Below are 19,939 nucleotides of genomic sequence, written 5' to 3' on the forward strand. Positions count from 1 at the left end.
AATGTAACGTTGTGTATTTATGTGCATGCATGCAGATATTTGACATCTTACGCGAGAGAGATTATTGATAATATTTGTTAGGTTTGTTGTTCATGCTTTAACTTGGGCAATGTGCGTGTGTGTAACACGAACACAATTTAGATAACGTTACCTGTTTTTCTACGCACGAGACAAATGAGGGTGAGCTTGTGCCTCACAGAGCCACCGAAACTTCCGGGACTTTTCTTTTACAAGTGGATAAAGGCACTAAAATGTATGTTTTAATAAATTATTATTTGTTTAAAAACATGAAATGAAAATATATATTTAATGTACGAAATAATGTATTTGACTGTCCGAGGTCTTTCTTTTGTGGGAAATGTATTGTCTGGCTTTACCGAAAATCGATTAAATAACATAAATAGTGTATTTAATCAGGTTATTTAAACTTTTAAGGCTGTACATTAGCATTACCAGAGATTATTTGAATAGGAAAGCCATCTATCTTTAAATATTTGTGAACTTCACAAAGTATGTTTTTGCTATGTTTATAACTGCATATAAATGTATTATAAATTGTAATACTATTTTAATAAACTCTTTTTCTTGTGTATAGTTTTTCCCCTTTTTGTTTACTTATTACATTTACGAAGGTGTGTGTTACCTGAATAAAAGGGAAAAATGATAGGGCCAAATAATATATTTATTTTGGTGTCCAGCAGGTGGTATAAAAGAGCTGTTAATGGCTACAAATGAACATTTCAAGAATTAAACGTCAGCCAAACCTTTCACACTACTACACTTTTCATCTAGAGATTCTGTTTCGGTCTGAACCACAGTCTCAAATAGGCCAGAGGTCCAGATTTCTAGTGTCTTAATAGACTTAATATACTGTAAGTGTCCCACTGAATACAGGAATTTGAATGTCATTAAGTTGGGCCCAGCTTTTCCTCAAATACAGACAACAGTCACAGGAAGACATGGGTGGGTGTACCCTCATATGCTCATAGTGCGCACGCACACACACATATGCACGCATGACACGTGCATGCATGTTATCACAGAGCTGGTGAAAAAAATATAAATTATGAATGGCTTTAAATAGCAAAGCAGAGAGAACTCTATTGGTTACCTTAATAAGAGAGATCTGCTGGTGGAGTAAGTAAAATTTGTATCGCTTAAGGCCGACACGTAACATGGTAATGGGAAGCTCTTTTGAAAGCGGAAGGGTGGTGTCAACAAGGGGAAGTTTAAGGGTGTGTTTGTGATCAGCGCCAAAGCACTTCCTGGTTCAGTGTGCAGCACGACTAACTTAGTTGTAGGGTTGTTCACTTCCTGTCAACTCGGTTTCTTCCTGTCTGACAAAAAAAAGCATTGGGTTTGTACTTATAGACTGTCCAGAATACAACAAAATTGGTGGGTTGAGAGCTGCAGAAGCATGCTTATTCAAACTGTTCCTAAGTATTTTTTTATCCTCATGTCGTTCAAAATCTGAATTTGACTTTATATGACTTGTATGTTTTCATACAGCTGAAGTCAATGGGTTCCAATGGTGTTGGGCTTCCAACGTACTCTGCAGAAGAAAATGACATGACAATGAGTAAATTATGAAGATATTTTAGTTTTTTGCGAACTTGCCCCTTAAGCCTGATATATTTGGTTGGCACCTTCTAAGGAAAATATTTTTATTTAATAACTAAGTAGCTTTATTATTGTATTTAGTTTTTTTCCATATTTGGACAGTCAGGTTGCAACTTCTGTGTCATATTTTGAAAACAGAAAATGTGTCTTTGTCATCTTTCTTTAACACCAAGTGCATCGGAAACAAATCCCTTTAACCCGTAAAAAAAGTGCATGACACTGTGGATATTCTGAATGAGTCCATGAACATAAGGTGAAATATGGAATATATGGAAAGTCTATTCAGTTTAAAGTGGCAGAAAGGACAAAAGAAAGTGAAGTGAACAAAACTGTTGGGCCTTTTTATGACTTTGAGACTAGCCCTTAAGGCTCAGCGAGAGTAATGGATAGAGAGCAATCGAGAGTATCTGCATTTGCACAATCCTCAGACCTCTAACCACAAGCATTAAAACTCAAGAAATTTGTCATGTAATCTGTGCCACAGACATGAGGGATATGTTGAAGTGCTAAGCGATCAGTTCAATTATTTCAGATAATAAAATGGGCCATTCAAAAAGACCATTAAAGGAGAAACTCAAGTCCCATACTGGGATATAGCGATATAATTGAAAGTTTAAAGCTCTTACCTTACAGGAAAAGTTCACCTTCAAAACGAAAATCCTGTCATCCTGTTGTCATTTTAAACCTGTGGGATTTTCTTTCTTCTGCAAAACACAAAATAAGGTATTTTGAAAATGTTGATAACCAAAAACGCAGGTCCCCATTGACTTCTAATGTACAGACACAAAACCAATGCAAGGCAAAGGAAACCAACAGTTTTCTGTTACCAACATTTTTCAAAATATATTCCTGATGATGAAAAAAGTCATAGAGGTTTGGAATGACAAGAGGCGTTTAAATAATGGCAGCAATTTCATTTTGAAGGTGAACTATGCCTTTTACAACAGCATAGCAACATTGAATAACAGCAACAAACTGTTATTCCTCTACACTTTTTTTGTGCATTTGTATGCAAGTATAACTATTTGTGGGAGTTAATGGAAGTTTTGTTAGAAACAAAGATTTAATTAAAAGAGAATGCAGGAAGAAAAGAAAAAATATTGAGCTAGAAGAGAAGTGAGAAGGAAGAAAGAGTTGGATGCAGGGGGTGGGATGAAGGAAAAGAGGTTGAACAGGAGACGGGGGCCGGGGGGGTCAGTTGACTTAATCAGAACACACTGCCATTCTAAACTCTCTCTCTCTCTCTCTCTCTCTCTCTCTCTCTCTCTCTCTCTCTCTCTCTCTCTCTCTCTCTCTCTCTCTCTCTCCCTCTCCCTCTCTCCCTCCGCAACCAACACACACCAATACATGGTCATTGAATCTGTTTCATTAAGTCAGAGGGCTCCCTTCATCGGTTCATTACATAAACCTGCACTTCCAGCCCCTGTGCATGTGCACGACTGCCTCTCTCAACCGTTCCTGTCTAACTTTCCAAAGGAGACGAGGGATTGACTGCTTGGTAAAGGACACATAGAAATTGAAGGGAATATCCCTTTGATCAGAGACACTTTGGATCGATCCTTCAGGACTTTTCTTGGCGGAGACTTCTAGGCAACGGCATCATTACAATCTGTGTTTACTGCACCGGTTGGATCTGATTTTCCTTTTGGGACTGTGGACTTTGATCAGCGAATAAACAACCCTGAACATTAAAACATTGTTTCCTGTTTAAACGGGTGAGTTAACAAGTCACAGTGCATATTAAAAGGATCAGGTGTAGTGATTTGTCTTTTGTGCTATATTGATTGACAGGGATGATATTGACGGAGCATCGCAAGGTGTTGGTAACCTGTGTGGCACACAAAGTACGATTGCTGAACTTATAATGAGTCTTTAGTCATTCTCTAAAATATCTAGAATGTCTAGAAGACTTGCTTTTCAGATATATTTCATGTTGGATCCAGGAATTACTGCGGATCAGCCCACTTTAAAATACACACACACCCAAGTGTTTTTATAATCTCAAACAACTGCTTTAACAGTAATGACTGTGGATGATCCCAATGGTTTCATATTTTTTACATCCTTTAATTAAAAAAAGTTATATTTTGTATAGTTAAGTATTTCGAAACATTTCTGCATAGATAAAAAATTGTGCACTACAGTTAAACTGGAATACAGTGTGCACTAAAACTGGATAAAATTGATCTAAATCAACTGAAATGAAACAACCCAATTTGTTTGTCTTACTGAAAGAGATGGATCTTTATATGTGTATGAGTATTCAAACAGTGTGGAAAAGCATTTCGATAGCGTACGCTAAATGTTCTTTGTTTCCGAAAATTTTGCAAGTCGCTAAGAGCCAAATGTGGTATTTTGTTCTCCATCGCACTAGCACAAATACAGTATAAGCATCTGGAGAATATATTTCAGTCCGATCCATTTACTAAACAAGCATTGTGGGAGGCCCCAAGTCACCCCCTCTCTCTCCCCCTTCACAAAACTTTTTTACTGAGAAACATGCACATCAAGTGTTCCTTGTTTATATACACTGAAGTCCTGTGATGTGCTGCCTATTCCCGCTCACACATTTACAAACACAAAGAATGTTTGAAACTAACAGTGAACAAAGATGAAAATGGGACAGACTCCAAAATGTTTGAGGCAGAAGAGAAAAAGTAGGGGAAAAGAGAAAATCTGGGGGGGACACGTGAGGCTGAGTTTCAGCAGCATAAAGTAGTAATTTCCTCTATTCCTGGTATGTAGTATTTGTTTGAAATCAGACTTGTATATTGTTTCTGTTTACTCTTCAGTCTCTTTTCACATAATTTTATTCGGCACAACAGAGCCCAAGTACAGCTTGGAGAAATTTTAGCTCTAGTAAAACATGTGTTTAACGCACACCCGATTGTACACATCTTGTCAATGATGTCATGTTTTTATTGTTTCAGCTAGGTCGTCTTAATGCCATTGATCATTTATTTAGTTTTTGCTCTTCTTTTATAGATCATAGGCTGTTTTAAATTACTTCTAAAATGTTTTTTTTAGCAGGCTGTGAATGCTATCACAATGGCCACTCTCCTGCAGCTTAATGCCAGTAATCTACAAGTCGCAGGTAACATTTCATAGCATCTGAATCTATTGTATTTGAGTTCTATTCTATTCTATTCTATTCTATTCTATTCTATTCTATTCTATTCTATTCTATTCTATTCATTTTTATAATGAGACAAACATGTATTACAATCAACATCCAGCATTTACATACAAAAGCAATTTTTCAGTGGAAACAGTTAATGTAGATGAAAAGAAACATGTTGTCATCCTAACAGTGGCGAGCAGGAATTTCATTGTAATTCCTGTCTTTTCCATCAACAATACTGGACAGGGGTGTGACCCTCTCTTATCTATGCTCTGCACTCTTGAGAATATCTGTACGCTTGGATAACATTCCTGGCGTACCCTTGAGTGAATTCCACCCATGCTGGAGAGGTTTGAAGGCATGTTTAAATGACCTTGTGAGAAGTGGTCACTACATGTTGATGATGTATTCACTATGGTATTCCTTTTTATCTTGAAAAAGGTCATGCATACATTTTCCATATGAATAGTGATGTTGTTTGAATTTTGCTTCTGAAATTCTTTTCCAGTGCAGATGTGAGATGTCCACAGTATAAGTGTTTTCAATGTGTGTTATAGTTGCTAAAAGTGTTAAACTGACTGCTTATTTAATCTCAAATGTTAACTAAAGACCTCCAGAAAAAATCTTTATATGTTGTGCTGGAATCATGTTGAGGAATTTTCCATGCTTTAAATATCCCTGAAAAAAAAAACCAAGGCCATCAAAGGTTTTGGGTTATTTCACATTCACAAAGTGTGCTCTACAGTGCAGTGTTTTTCCAACCAAACCATCCAACTGCCTGGGCAACCAATAATGGAATTTGGCACAGGGCGTCCAGACCTTTTGTGGGTTGCTCACCAATGTAGGCTGTTCATCTCATTCTCTTTCAGGAGAAGATAGATCGACCTTCACATCTCCATCTGGTTCCCCTTCTTCGAGGAATGAGTGCAGTATCGCACCTTTAACTCCCTCCCCATCTCCGGTAAGGTCATGATTGCGGTCCATACATTGATGTATCTTAAATACGATAAATACCCAGACTCTACTAAGACCTGCACAAAACCAGAAGCTTAGACAGTGATTGAGGAAGGGATGTGGTATTAAATGTGTGCAATTAAGCGTCTTTACTTAGAACATAGTGTGAGGGTTTAACACAGAACTATCATTAACTAATCTTTTAGTCAAAATACTCTCCGTTCTGTGGCACGCCACAAATATTTAGCTTGAGAGCAGACTTTCTCCTGCAGGGATAAAAACTCATGAGATATGAAAAGGTGAGACACTCGTGGCTTTTTAAAAAAAAAAGCTTTATTTAAGTTTTATTGATGACATTATTAATCTTAAACTTTGTTTTACTAAAGCTTACAAAAAGGTAGTTTTAGGCTGAAAGGTCTGCATCTCTGAACTTAACACTAAGGTCAGGGAAATGATCGAGAGATATGAGAAAAGAGAAAGTCAGTTACTCTCCGTACCAGGTTATTTTTTCTTCTTTTTAAAATCCACTCATCTGATTTTTTTGCATTATTTTACTTTTTCTCTCCAGAGCACTGAAGTGAGACCACGCGTGGCCCGTCCGTTCTCTGTGGTGGTAGCTATAGATTTTGGGACCACCTCCAGTGGCTATGCCTTCAGTTTCACAGAGGATCCTGAGACCATTAACATGATGAGGTATTTGTGATATCAGCCTAACAATAGATTCTAACTTAAAATTATAATGAGAAATTATGTCCTCAAGATGCTAAGATGTATCTCTTTAAAGGGATAGTTCACCCAAAACTAAAAATGCTGTCATCATTTGCTTACCTTCGAGTTGTATACATTTATTTGTTCTGATGAACACAGAGAAAGATGTTTGTAGGATGCTCAAGACCAAACAGTTCTTGGACCCCATTGACTTAAATAGTAGGAAAAAACTATTGTTGAACACTTAAGAGGATATATATAAGGTTGTAGGACAACAATCTTTTCTGGGTCACTTTTGACTGCCATTGTAATTTGTCCTACTATGGGAGTCAATGGGGTCCAAGAACTGTTTGGTAACAAACATTCATCCAAATATCTTTCTTTGTGTACAACAGAACAAGTAAATATATACAGATTTGGAATAACTCAAGTGTGAGTATATGATGACCGAATTTGTATTTTTGGGTTAACTATCCCTTTAATGGACATTTGTCTGACAAAAGATAACTTTGACTTTGGGACATCTACTTATTTCTTCCAACAGACGATGGGAGGGAGGGGACCCTGGAGTAGCCAATCAGAAAAGTCCAACATGTCTGCTACTGACCCCTGACCTCCGGTTCCACAGTTTTGGCTTTGCAGCTCGAGACAGCTACCACGACCTCGACCCCGAAGAAGCCAAGCACTGGCTCTACTTTGACAAATTCAAAATGAAGATCCACAGCACCAGTGTAAACACAAGACTTATATTGACATTTCTAGGATTTTGATACGACTAGATTATTAATAGGAGGTTATTATTACTTAGATTTTGGATCAGTTTATCTTAGGGGCAGTAAGATATCACAACACTGTCAGAAAAGCCAGATCTACTGTTTACTTGATATAAAGCATATGGGGAGGATTTTATTTATGTGAGCAGTTTTGCTGTCATTTTTCTTGGTTTGCTGCAGGATCTCACTATGGAGACAGAGCTGGAATCTGTTAGTGGAAGAAGAGTTCAAGCCATTGAGGTGTTCGCTCATGCTTTGAGATTCTTCAGAGAACATGCTTTAAAGGTTTAGACATATTACATATACACTCAAAATAATGGACAGATACACTGATACAGTCAAAGAAACTTGATCTTACTTAGCATTGTTGTCCGCATGGGCGTTCTTTCCATTTTTTATAAAGGACATGCTGACTATTCTAACAAGATTAAACATCCTTTTGAACATTAATCTCAGTATGATATACAGAAAAATACACCGTCTCTCCTTTTATACATACAATAACACATCCACTCCTTAGACTGGTTCTGGGCCAATCATTAGTCAGTCTTGGCCGGATCCAAACCCTTCCTCTCGCTTCCTCCAGCCCCTAAAGGCTTGTGAGAAAACACCAGCATGGAGATTTCTCCCACAGCTCCGGTTATGGATCCTGTGGGTCATTAATTCGGTGCAGATTCTTAAGATACATTTTAGTGCACATAATGTGCAGGATATAAAGGATATCAATAGCTAATACCCATACAAAAATGTTATCTGCGGAATGCAGTTTAGATAAGAGGAGGAAAAATAATAAAGTGTGTGTGTTTCAGGAGGTGAAGGACCAGTCATCTTTAGTACTGGAAGGTAATGAAGTACGATGGGTCATCACAGTTCCTGCGGTGTGGAGGCAACCGGCCAAGCAGTTCATGCGAGAAGCGGCATATCTGGTAACAGCATAACTGAGCAATTTTTTGTGGATACAGAATACACTCATACTGTAAAGGATAAAGGATAGTTCACCCCAAAATGAAAATTCTTTCACTATTTACTTACCTTTATGTCATCCCTCCAAATATGTATGACTATGAGAAAAGATGATATTTTGAAGTATGTTAGTAACCAAACAACATTGGCCCCAACTGCTTCCATTGTATGGACACAACCAGTGAGACACTTTTTTATACCTTCTTTTGTGTTACACAGAAGAAAGGGTCATTTACAGGTTTTAACGAACATGAGGGTGAAAAAAGAATGACAGAATTTAGTTTGGCTCACCTATCTCTTTAATAGATCTAAACACTCCACTGAAGCATGAATACAAAACATTGACACACTTTTGCCATTATATAAGTAGGGACCTCATAGAAACATCTAACCTTAACCCAAAAAGTGTGCAAAAAATGCACACACATGTGTTCTTGCAATGGTTATAATGTCCTGAAGCCTTCCAGTGCAATTCAGGAAATCTGCACATATGAAAAGGATTGTAAACGTCATTCATTGCACAATGAAAAAGGAACGTTGAAAGATTTTTGTGCATGTGTGTAAAAGGGATTGTGTGTCAAGAAAGATCTGAACCTGATATCCATTATATCTGCGAGTGTGTGTGTGTGTGTGTGTGTGTGTGTGTGTGCATGCGTGTCTACATGTTTAGTCAGTTTGAACTGAAATGTCCCTGTATTTTATTCCAAACCAATCAACTGACCTATCAACCGTCCAGATGTATGACCAGGTCACAACTGTATTTGTCCTAGTAGCTCTGCTCTCTCTCACTTGAAGTGAGGCAGGTTGAGGATAATTTCCTCCTTTCAATGTCACAGAGGTTAAACAATGCAGGAGAGCAGCACACAAACACAGGAAAACCACGCCTGTCCCAGCCAACCACGAGAGAGAGAGAGGGAGAGAGAGAGAGAGAGAGAGAGAGAGAGAGAGAGAGAGAGAGGGAGAGAGAGAGGGAGAGAGAGAGAGAGAGAGGGAGAGGGAGAGAGAGAGAGAGAGAGAGAGAGAGAGAGGGAGAGAGAGAGGGAGAAAGAGCGAGAGCGACCCCGCCACCCCACCTCCCTCCATAACTTTACCAGACCAAGTGGAGCAGTTATATATTACTTTCCAAGATGTCATGATATCTTTTGTTGGTAACCTAGCAACGGTACATTGTATACAGTGAATTGGTATATTTCCAGAAAAGAATGTGAGTGGTGTTTCTAGGTCTGGATGTCAATGCGCTTTAATTTAAAGGGTAGTTACCGGAAATTTTTTTTTTGTCATTTCTTTTTCTTTGTTGGAACACAAAAGAAGATATTTTGAGAAATAGTTTTTGTGTCCATACAATGAAAGTCAACGGGGCCTAATACAGTATTGTTTGGTCACCGACGTTCTTTAAAATATCTTCTTTTGTGTTCTGCAGCTTTGGAATGACACAAGCATGAATTTCATTTTTGCATGAGGTCTGCCTGTTTTATATCAATCATATGAAAATCACAAGTCTAATAACTTATAACACACCTTTCCAGACACAATTGAATGTGTTTTTGTATGTTTAATAATAAGGAATTTAAATAGTCATGGTTTATGACATTTTTGTCATTGCAGGCAGGTCTGGCCACTCCAGAGACTCCCGAAGAGCTTCTCATAGCCCTCGAACCAGAGGCTGCCTCCATCTACTGCAGGAAACTTCGTCTACACCAGGTCATTGACCTCAGTCTACGGCCAATGACTAATGGTCTCGATCTGGATGGGTCCCGCCCCTTTGATTCTAGTTTCAGACAAGGTTAAAAAAACTTATTTCGGTTCATGTTTTTGGCATCACATTTTCAAAAACAATAAATGAGAACCATTTTAAAATACTAAGGAATAAAGGTTTGCTCTTCGTTCCTTGAAAAGGGAACTCTGTTTTTGTTTTGTGTGGGTATGTGTGGCTTTATGTTGTTAGATGTGGGTCAGATTGCTCCATAAGATGCAGGAGTGGGTATAAAAGCATGTGGTTTAGGTTAAGTCACGACATTTTCTTGGTTTGGGATGTTTTCTTGGTTAGGGTGTCCCTTCAGGTCACAGAGCTAAGAAAACAACCTCTTTGAAGGATGGGCACTGTTTTGGCTTTTATTACTTGTCAAAGGGAAGAATAGGGCTCTCACGTTTCACATTTTATACAAATATAATGGGGGGGAATGTAGACACTCATTATTCATTCCTGTTTTTGTACCTAAACAAAATATACGTACACACTTCTACACACGGTTCGTATTATAATTGGAACAAGGTGCTGGTGTACCATGATCTCATACTCAGGATTGTTTACATTAGTTTCCCTAGATGATTCTTTTTTTCTTTTTATTTTCACACACCGTTCTATATGGTAGTCAGATGTATCTAAAAAATATTTGAAAATTTAACTAAATTCTTTAATGGCCAATTCGAGTCTCTCATTGTGCTCCTATAGAAGAAACAGTTATTCATCATTGCTCATCATCACATGGGACTGAGTCTTTTTACTATACCCTCTCTCTCTCTCTCTCTCTCTCTCTCTCTGTTTCACACTTTAATGGGTTCCAGACTGTCCCTAAAGCACTGTAATGTTTCTGCTCTTTCAGTGTTTGGTAGAAACTGTTTAGATCCACAACAGCAAGCTTAAATCCTTACGTGTTCTCACTGACTGTACCTGAGAGGAAATGTTAAAGACCATAAAAAAGTTCCTCAAGAAATATGATAGCTTTAGGAACCCCTCAAGAAAGCAAAGATCATTCTGAGATTAGCCAGCAGGTAATTATTCACTAAAAACACTCTCTATAAAACTACAGCAGTGAAACAAGCTTATTTTATGAGGCATAAACGCAAGGCTTAACGTAAAGCATGCTTACATCCAGATCAAGTTTTACAAACAAAGCCCTTAAGTTTATGAAACCAGGCTGCTCTGTGATTGATCCAGGTACTTACAATCTCTGTATGTTTCTCTCGCTCTCCTTGACTCTCACGTGAAGGGATTTTGATGAATGCTTCCCATGTGTGAGTGATTCAGAGATTTAAGGGAGTCATTTTATGTGTTTCAGCTCGCGAACAGCTCCGGAGGGCGAGGCATAGCAGAACGTTTCTGGTGGAGAGTGGTACTGGAGAATTGTGGTCTGAGATGCAGACAGGTAAGAGTCGGGAACACATACAGTAACATGCACATACAATTTTCTCAGTGAAGTGAAACCTTTCCCGCCGCCTCTCTCTCGGTTTTTCTTTGTGTGCATATGCATGTATGTAAGATTGTTTATTTGACAATAATTACCATGCACATGTGTACAAGGATCTTCATTATGAAGAAATCAAGCCAATGTTTATATTGGCTGCAAAGGCACGTGGTTACAGTGTGTGTGTGTGTGTGTAATGCTCTCTGCTGGACTGGCACAATGACAAGGTGCAGGGTCAAAATAATCAGATCTTTAGATCCAGATGTTTCCTGGAGAGAGAGTGAGACGTGAGGCAGAATAAAGGATTAAGAGCAAGAGAGAGTTTATAGGGACCTAACTCATTCAATACTCACAACACTGATCTCATTTGGTAGATCTCTTGCTGTTCTTAATGGTGCACACATGCAATAAACGTACAAGAGAGCATTTCCTGTGATATTGTGCAGGTATTGCTGCACTGTAAACAAACAAGAAATACTTTCCTCTCCTAGGTAGTTAAGTCGTTTGGCAAGAGCCAAGCTAAACCATTCTTATCTCAAATTGTATCGTAAACGTCTATGGGATGTTTGGTAAAAGACAATCTTCCTGAACGCAACAGGTCAGAGAGAGAAGAACAGGGGCGTTATTAAAACAAGTCATGTTGTTTCTAGTAAGAATTATTTTGTGATGACAAGCACAAGCATCTGCGAAGGTGAAGATTAAATAACCACGCGTGTTTGTTGTTAAAGGCGATCGGTACATTGTGGTAGACTGTGGCGGCGGAACAGTGGATCTCACCGTGCATCAGATCGAGCAGCCGCAGGGCACTTTGAAGGAGCTATACAAAGCCTCGGGTGAGTTGAGAATCAAATTCTATTTCATCACCCTTACCTGTATAACTGCCCGTCTTCAAAATGTTTTTTAGCAATAAGTGACATTGCAAAGGAAAGCATAATACTACATTTTTTTATTTTGGTATTTTAATCAACCAATCCGATTTTAGGAATAGGTTTGTGGGGGATTTAGTCTTGGGACTTAGGTTATAAGTAATTTACTCGGAACCTTTCCGGGCACATCACATACACCCCAATGAATGAATGTAGATATGAGGCGCAGAATGTGAGGTGGCCGTAAGAATAAGGTGCAATTTTATCTCAATGCCATGTCTGTCAGGGGGTCCTTATGGAGCAGTTGGTGTGGATCTTGCTTTTGAGGCCATGTTGTGCAAGATCTTTGGGACCGACTTCATTGAGAGTTTTAAAGCGAAACGTCCAGCAGCTTGGGTGGACCTCACCATTGCATTTGAAGCACGCAAGCGCACTGCAGCTCCTGGCCGGGCCAACTCCTTAAACATCTTGCTACCCTTCTCCTTTATTGACTTTTATAAACGACAGCGGGGGCAGAGTGTGGAGACCGCCCTGCGCAAAAGCAAGTATGGCTCACTCGCCGATTACTTCATTATGGCAAAGCTGAAAGACATCTTTTTGAAAAAGAACGTGTCTAACATTGTATCTTTCTGTCAGTATGAATTTTATAAAGTGGTCATCTCAAGGTATGCTGAGACTGTCAGCAGAGGCTATGAATGAACTCTTTCAGCCGACCATCAACAATATCATCAAACATATTGGTAAGATTGTTAACATTAATATAAAGCCAAGGATTGTAGATTAATATTCTGACATTTTATCGATTTCTCATCTTGACAGAGGACCTGATGCAGAAGGAAGAGGTTAAAGGCGTGCGCTTTCTCTTCTTGGTTGGCGGATTCGCAGAGTCGCCCATGCTTCAGCGAGCGGCCCAGAATGCACTGGGGCGAACATGTCGCATCATTATTCCACACGATGTGGGTCTAACCATCCTGAAAGGTGCCGTCTTGTTTGGTCTAGACCCCACAGTAGTCCGCGTACGCCGTTGTCCGTTAACTTACGGCGTTGGGGTTTTAAACCGTTTCGTGGTAGGCCGACACCCTCGTGATAAGCTACTCATCAAAGATGGCCGAGAATGGTGCACTGACATCCTAGACCGCTTCGTGAGCGTCGACCAATCTGTGGCTTTGGGTGAGGTGGTGAGGCGGAGCTACACTCCAGCAAGAGTTGGACAGAGGAAGATTATCATCAACATCTACTGCAGCGACACTGATGATGTAATCTACATTACTGACCCTGGGGTGAGGAAGTGTGGTGCCATAACTCTAGATCTGCTCGAGGGGGCAACAGCAGCTTGCGCTGGTGATAGTGAACGCAGAGAGATTCGTGCCACCATGCAGTTTGGAGATACGGAAATCAAAGTGACAGCTGTTGATGTGGCCACTGGGCGACTGGTGAGGGCATCAATTGACTTTCTATCCAATTGAACCTGTTGAGCTGTTTGTGGAGAACTGTGTAAAAGGACATTAAATATCACATTCGACTCATTAACTGGAAGGTTACTGGAATTTCCTATTATTTTTAAGGAAGGTGCCAACTTTCTCCGTGAGAACTGTCTTTGTATTAAATTGCTTTGGATAAGAGTAAAAATTACTAGTAGTGCATGTTATAGGTAAAATGCCTGAAGGGATATTGACAATGCATTTTATTTATATACAATGTCCATGTCTGTGCTTTCAATTGCTACAAACAAACATGTGTGTGTGTAATTGAACAGATACATCCAAACTTCTAAAAAGGCTCAAATAAGCGAGTCATAAAGCTCTTTTTAAGCGGAGCAGTTCTAACAAACTCAACCCACAAAACCTGCTTCATAACTATAAGGTCCTAATGTTACATCAAGAAGTCTCCACCTAAAAGGTTTCACAGATCAAAGGCGTATATAACCTTTTTCTTAAGAGTTAGAGATCGCGTTTCGTTTGTTTGTAGACACTGAGTGAAAATTTACTAGTTTCCAACTTTATACATGTTAAGGTATTTAAACAAATTTCTTTAATAAAGCCACCTAACTTTTATTTTTGTAAACATATTATATTACTGATTTATCTATAAAGGATGGGAAGGTTTTTATGCCACCTTGTGGTAAATTAAGAAGTGATCCCTTGGAATAGAACTTAAAGATGTTGGTGAACAGAAAAAACATTTGATTAACTTTCCTATTTTCTACATAGGTACATGACAAATATTTACATGGTGAAATGTTCTGTAAAATTGTCAAGTTGTTTTTAATTGTGGTTTTACCGGATACACGTCAGTTTTATCCGTTTTAGTTTGTTCGTTGATTTTTTCCCACATTTACATTCACCAGTTAACTCTACCTCCTAAAACTTAACTTATTTTGGGTCTAAATTGTCTGTCTGTTGTCAATCTTTTATATCCATTTTCACATATTCTTTACATTTGACCCAACTTTTCATTTTGAAGTAATGCAAGTCGACTTTTCACCGATCCAGGAGGCCGGAAAACCAAAGAATGTGATGTAAAAATTGCAAGTCATTCCATTATTTTTTTAGCATTAGGGAAAGGGTAAATTACTTCGTAATCAGATAACCTCAAAGCTTTCTCAAAATATTGTATAACGGCACTGTTTGTATACCAATCCATGTAGCTGAAAAATAAAGTTATTTTCCTTTAACCATTTTTTTACCCTAAGCAAGGTATGCAGTCATAAATATTAACTTGCAAAGTTAGAAAAAAGTGAACACAAGATTGAGAAGCAAAAGTATTGGTTTTAATGGTCCAATAAATAGTTCCACCAAATAATCAACACAGGAACATATCAGAGCAGACTGCCTGCGTATCAGTGCTTATACAGATCTACAAACCCATCATACTTTATGCATGTAAGGTTTGTGTGTGTTCTCGGACTATCACAAAACAACATTGATCTCCAACTTTCCAACGGATGATCCCTTTTATTCTGCTTTAGCCATTTTAAATCACACAGAAATGTTTGAATAACAACAGGTCAATGAAACAAATCAAGGCTTTTACGAGCCAGCAGTTATTTAGATCTTAAAGTTCAGAGGCTCTGCCCAAGACACTGTTGGAGATGGGTGTGGCTTAGTGGGCATGTGGGGGTCTACCACGCCCTCTGCCTCTTCCAGCAGGTGCATCGCCAGAAGAGCGAGGGTTCTTGATGGTCTCATCCACTGAGAGAATGAGACATGCCGCCTCAGACGCAGCGGTCAGGGCATTGATACGAACAATAGAGGGCTCCCATACACATGCATGGAAGTTATCTGCGATGTCTTCATTGTTCACATCCACTCCATACCACATACCACCCTGAGAGATGAATATGAAGAAATTTATGCATTCGTAATACAGTGTATAATTTTATCTTGATTTGATCTATTAAACAAATATGAAAATGCAAGTCTTGAAAACACACCCCCTTCCAGGACAGGTATAATTTATATATTTATACGTTTTTTTGACTTCCCAAAAACCGGCCAGGTTGTGTGTACATGTACCTGTGCATGCTTGGCCCTCAGCTTGTTTAAGATATTGGTAGCATCAAAGCCGGCGTTGTCACACAGCTGTCTGGGAATAATTTCAAGAGCTTTGGCGTAGGCGCCGATCAGCAGCTGCTGCTTCCCTGGAATTGTTCTGGAATAATCCCTCAGATATTTTGACAGCTCCATCTCTATAGCGCCACCTCCAGCCACAATTGAGTCATTCTGTGGAATTGGGAGAAAAAAAGGCAACAATGTGACATTAGTTTAACACTTAACCTAAACACAAAAAAGCGTTACGCAAATAGTGAAAAGTTCATCCACCTTAATAGCTCTGCGTACAATCATGATGCCGTCATGCAGCGAGCGCTCCGTCTCCTCCATGAACTGCTCGGCTCCGCCTCTGAGGAGGATGGTGCAAGTCTTTGCCTTCGGACAGCCTTTGAAGAAGTTGTATCTAGAAGACACAAACACATTCAGAGTTTAAAGGAAGATTTCTGGGTTTGATTGCTCTATTGCCTAGAAAGGTAAAAGAAAACAATACCTCTCTCCTCCAACCTGCACTTCTTCAAACAGCTCGCACTGTCCCAGTACATCATCAGTCATGGCATTAACACTGGTCTGAATAGAGCCTCCGCATGCCTAGACGACACATTACAGATGCTTAGCACATATACTCCACGAAGTCAACATCATATAACTATCGAACGTGTGTGAGGGGAAATACATCATCCAATAATGTAACATGACTTAATTGCTATCACATTTAGAAAGACATGGCAAAGACAAGACAAACGGTTGGTCTAAAAAAGAAACATACCATCATAGTTCTCTTGAGGTCTTCCTCCACAACACGGCCTGCGCAGAAAAGATCTCTGTCTGCAAAATATTGTGTGGCCACGTCTCCAATGGGCAGCTTGGACAGCACAACTTTAGCCCCAGATTTGTGGATCTTCTCCAGCTTATCATACAAGATGTTCCATTCAGCATCTACAATGGCCTGATAGTCCTAAAAACAGCCACACAAACAAGACCCTGATTTATGCAACACGTTAAGGTTTACAGCTAAAGGAATCTCAAGCATTTAGTGCAGTTTCAATTGCAACAAGCCATCCTGATCTCTAACTTGCATTATTGAAGATTAGAAACAGTGGTACGGACCTCCACGTTGTTGACACGGACTTCTGCGTTGTCCTTCTCAGCCTTTAACTCCAGCTCAACGTTGAGCAGGGCAATCTTTGGGTTCACATAGCTCTTGGGCTGCATCTCAAATCCGGCATAAGAGAAGGTCTTTTTGAATGCCACTCCAGCCACAAGTTGAGAGTCCTGAGAAGTCAAAAATGGAAAGAATTCAGTGTTGGAAAGCAAATCTGATTTGTGTGCAGTGTGAACAAATCCAAGCTACAAATGCCTAAACCCGCTTCTCACCTCAAGAGCTCCACCCTGCACTTTCTTCACTCCAATCATCTTCAGAGGCAGCAGTTCATCCAGCATCATAACTGCATCCACCACCATCTTGGAGAAGAATTCCTTCTGGCCGGCAATCAGCTTTGAGTTCAGAGCTGTAGCAGCACACTTCTCCAACAACCTTCTCTGCTCACTGGGGTGACAACGGTGGACGTATGATTACATCTGTGATTTTAAAAGATATTAATACGAGCTTATGTAATAGTATACAAGGTGTGGACTTACTAAGCGTCATCCTTTTTGATTGCAACAGCAATTTCTTTGATCTTTTCGACAGCGAGCAGGGTAGCGATGCGGAACGCTCTGATGATGGTCTGGGGGTGAAGCCCCTCCTCCACGTATGGTTTCAACTGCTTCAAAAACTCAGCGGCAAGCAAAGTCACAGAGGTGGTTCCATCGCCAACCTAAAAACACACACACAATGAAGTTCAAGAATTGCTCTCTCGATTTGTTTTAGACAACTTAATGTAAAGTATAATATAAACAGACTAGTTCCCCCAAGGATAGAAATCACCAAATAGCTAAATAAATAATATAAGTATTTGTATCTTGTGTGTTTACTGTTTGCTATAGGTCTCCATTTGAGAGATTTTATGAACCATAATGTTTTTATCCACATGTAGCACTAACATTTTTGACCAGCATATAAACATTTGTGACCCCGTGAAATCCCAGGCTAAAGTCTCTTAATCTAATGAATTATTAGATAACAAGCATCAAAGATGAATTTCTTTAAAAGAAAATATGAAGACGGGACATCTTGGAACTTTAATTGAATACCCCTGTACTATAACCATGTTTGGCTGAAGATGGCGCGGGATGAGTTCATTATTTACATTTAGCGGAGGCTTTTATGTAAAGCTACTTCAACAGAGTTCAGGTAGCAATAATACAATAGGTGCTAATACCAAGATACAAGTTTCAACAAAAGCTAGAACGCCACCTGTTGAGAGAAAGAGAGGGTTTTTTTCTCTCATTTGTGTGTCAAGTATTCACAGAAGACATATGGGTATATAATAGTGACGGGTCAACGATCCCTTTAAAGATGTTAAAAGATGTTACCTCTGCATCTTGAGACCGGGCAATGTCCACCAAAGTCTTGGCCGCAGGGTGTACAACATCCAAAAGCTTCAAAATAGTGGCTCCGTCATTGGAAATAGTGGCTTTGCCTGGAGGATCACATCACCAAATTTGAATCTCAGCAAGAAAAACTTCATTAGCTTGACTATTTTGACACCAAGCAAAGAACAACTTCCGCTTTACTGTGTGCAATGCAAGCTTACCTCTGTTATCCACCACAAGTTTGTCCATGCCACGGGGGCCGAGGGTGGTCCGCACAGCCTCTGCCACAACCTGGCAGGCATTGATGTTACTGACAAGCTGCGGGACCCCTTGTGAGGTGTCTGTGCCCTCCTTCAGGAGGATGACTGGTGTGGGCTGAGCGGAGATGTTCGGAAATTAGTGCTTCATAATAATTCATTATTTCAATAGAGAGAAATCAATACTGACAGTAGCTTTCTGGTGCTGTGTTTATGCAGACAACACGGCATTCATTTGAACAAAGACCTCACTAATGTTAATCGCATTAACGCCTGTTCTATTTAAGTTTGCTGTTGACAAACATCACTATCAGTGTTGGGAAGTAAAAACACTTTAACCACACTGAAAAGTGAATATTGTTTATCCTAGAGACGAACAACAATAAAGGGTGTTAACCGGTCCTTAAAGATGCTAACTCCGGCCTTAGCATCATTTACCGACTACCCCGATTGAACGAAGCAAGAGAGCCAAACATGCACACATGACGAAAAAGATCATTTTGATATGTTACTGCAGATCTCAAACGCACCAAGTGAGTCAGTAAAATGAATTATTAGCCTCCGTGCTAACTAGCATTATTCTACATTTTTAGGAGCCGCATTTTATTTACAAGGGAAATAATCTCACAGGCGTGTCGACTGTGTTTTATGCATTTTGAATGTTTATTTCACAGCATTTGTAAGACTGTTATAAAGTCAGATGGCAATGGATTTGTGATAAAACAGACACGAGAAAACACTCACCATCATGTTTGCAGGCTTGAGGAGGACCGTGCCGGGTGACGTACCCACAATGCATCTGGAACTCTCTAGAACACAAGGCGCGTCTGCTGCATAACTAATGATGGCCAGCAGAGGGCGCTCTTAGTATAGTTTTGAAGGCTATTGTTTTTTAGTCAAATGTTAGTTTGAAACTTAAATCAAATGTTATAGAATTTATGTAAAACATACTAATTAATGGATGTATAAAATATAAACCAACACTATAACAGAGTTTCTAACTAAACTAACGCTATAAGTATGTGGGATGCAGTGATTCCTATAAGTATGGGGGATGCGGTGTAAAATATACATTTTGATGCATTAAGTGCAATTCTAATCGAGTTAAAATTATGACATTTTTGATGACACCTTTTTGGCAGTATTTTTCAGATGGCAGTTTTTTTTATATGTACCTTGATTCATTCATTTTCACAATTAACCGTTTATTTGGGTGCACATATGTTATTTAGATAAATGAAAATGACTTGCAGTACACTTTAAACACCACCTCTTTTCTCTTATTCATTACTATATATCTCATCAAGACCAGATGATTCCTCCCAGCTATCCAAATTGACAGTGCATTGAAGATATAAAACATTGGATGACCTGTAATTTCCTTCTTTTAAATTCTAATAAAACAGAAATATTACTTATCGGACCAAAGACACGCAAATCGAATATTTCTGATTATAAACTGCAAG

General features: G+C 39.2%; 2 protein-coding genes across 4 annotated transcripts; one reads left to right on the forward strand and one right to left on the reverse strand.

Moving 5' to 3' along the window:
• Nucleotides 1-2,955: 2,955 nt before the first annotated feature.
• On the forward strand, nucleotides 2,956-14,878 carry hspa12b (heat shock protein 12B). 3 transcript variants are annotated; one of them, XM_079452625.1, is made up of 13 exons: nucleotides 2,956-3,335; nucleotides 4,651-4,714; nucleotides 5,611-5,702; nucleotides 6,264-6,388; nucleotides 6,948-7,134; nucleotides 7,357-7,461; nucleotides 7,986-8,102; nucleotides 9,745-9,922; nucleotides 11,199-11,285; nucleotides 12,053-12,157; nucleotides 12,477-12,735; nucleotides 12,827-12,930; nucleotides 13,010-14,878. In XM_079452625.1, exons 2-13 carry the CDS (start codon nucleotides 4,669-4,671, stop codon nucleotides 13,654-13,656), a joined length of 2,052 nt encoding a protein of 683 aa, XP_079308751.1. In that variant the 5' UTR covers nucleotides 2,956-3,335; nucleotides 4,651-4,668; the 3' UTR covers nucleotides 13,657-14,878. The 3 variants fall into 3 exon arrangements, with proteins under 3 accessions (XP_079308751.1, XP_079308750.1, XP_079308752.1); XM_079452624.1 differs by having other exon boundaries at nucleotides 4,648-4,714; nucleotides 13,010-14,862; XM_079452626.1 differs by lacking the exon at nucleotides 2,956-3,335 and adding an exon at nucleotides 3,418-3,464 and having other exon boundaries at nucleotides 4,648-4,714; nucleotides 13,010-14,862.
• Nucleotides 14,858-19,317, reverse strand: cct7 (chaperonin containing TCP1, subunit 7 (eta)). The gene is made up of 11 exons (XM_079452726.1): nucleotides 19,218-19,317; nucleotides 18,438-18,591; nucleotides 18,217-18,323; nucleotides 17,380-17,558; nucleotides 17,116-17,287; nucleotides 16,849-17,013; nucleotides 16,508-16,696; nucleotides 16,232-16,329; nucleotides 16,012-16,144; nucleotides 15,706-15,912; nucleotides 14,858-15,517 (listed from the first exon to the last, which is right to left on the reverse strand). Exons 1-11 carry the CDS (start codon nucleotides 19,221-19,223, stop codon nucleotides 15,293-15,295), a joined length of 1,635 nt encoding a protein of 544 aa, XP_079308852.1. The 5' UTR covers nucleotides 19,224-19,317; the 3' UTR covers nucleotides 14,858-15,292.
• Between the last annotated feature and the right edge of the window lie 622 nt (nucleotides 19,318-19,939).

This window comes from Barbatula barbatula (assembly GCF_947034865.1).
Source record: "Barbatula barbatula genome assembly, chromosome: 1".
Lineage (NCBI taxonomy): Eukaryota > Metazoa > Chordata > Actinopteri > Cypriniformes > Nemacheilidae > Barbatula > Barbatula barbatula.

Bases quoted from the DNA above. Each gene is read 5' to 3' on its own strand.
- hspa12b (XM_079452625.1), top strand. From the start codon at position 4,669: ATGGCCACTCTCCTGCAGCTTAATGCCAGTAATCTACAAGTCGCAG. The intron at 7,462-7,985 runs GTTTAGACATAT...TGTGTGTTTCAG, and splicing joins TCAGAGAACATGCTTTAAAG to GAGGTGAAGGACCAGTCATC. The intron at 12,158-12,476 runs GTGAGTTGAGAA...CATGTCTGTCAG, and splicing joins GGAGCTATACAAAGCCTCGG to GGGGTCCTTATGGAGCAGTT.
- cct7 (XM_079452726.1), bottom strand. The intron at 17,014-17,115 runs GTGAGAAGCGGG...TTGACTTCTCAG, and splicing joins TGCAGGGTGGAGCTCTTGAG to GACTCTCAACTTGTGGCTGG. The intron at 16,145-16,231 runs GTATTGTTTTCT...TGTGTCTTCTAG, and splicing joins GTGCAGGTTGGAGGAGAGAG to ATACAACTTCTTCAAAGGCT.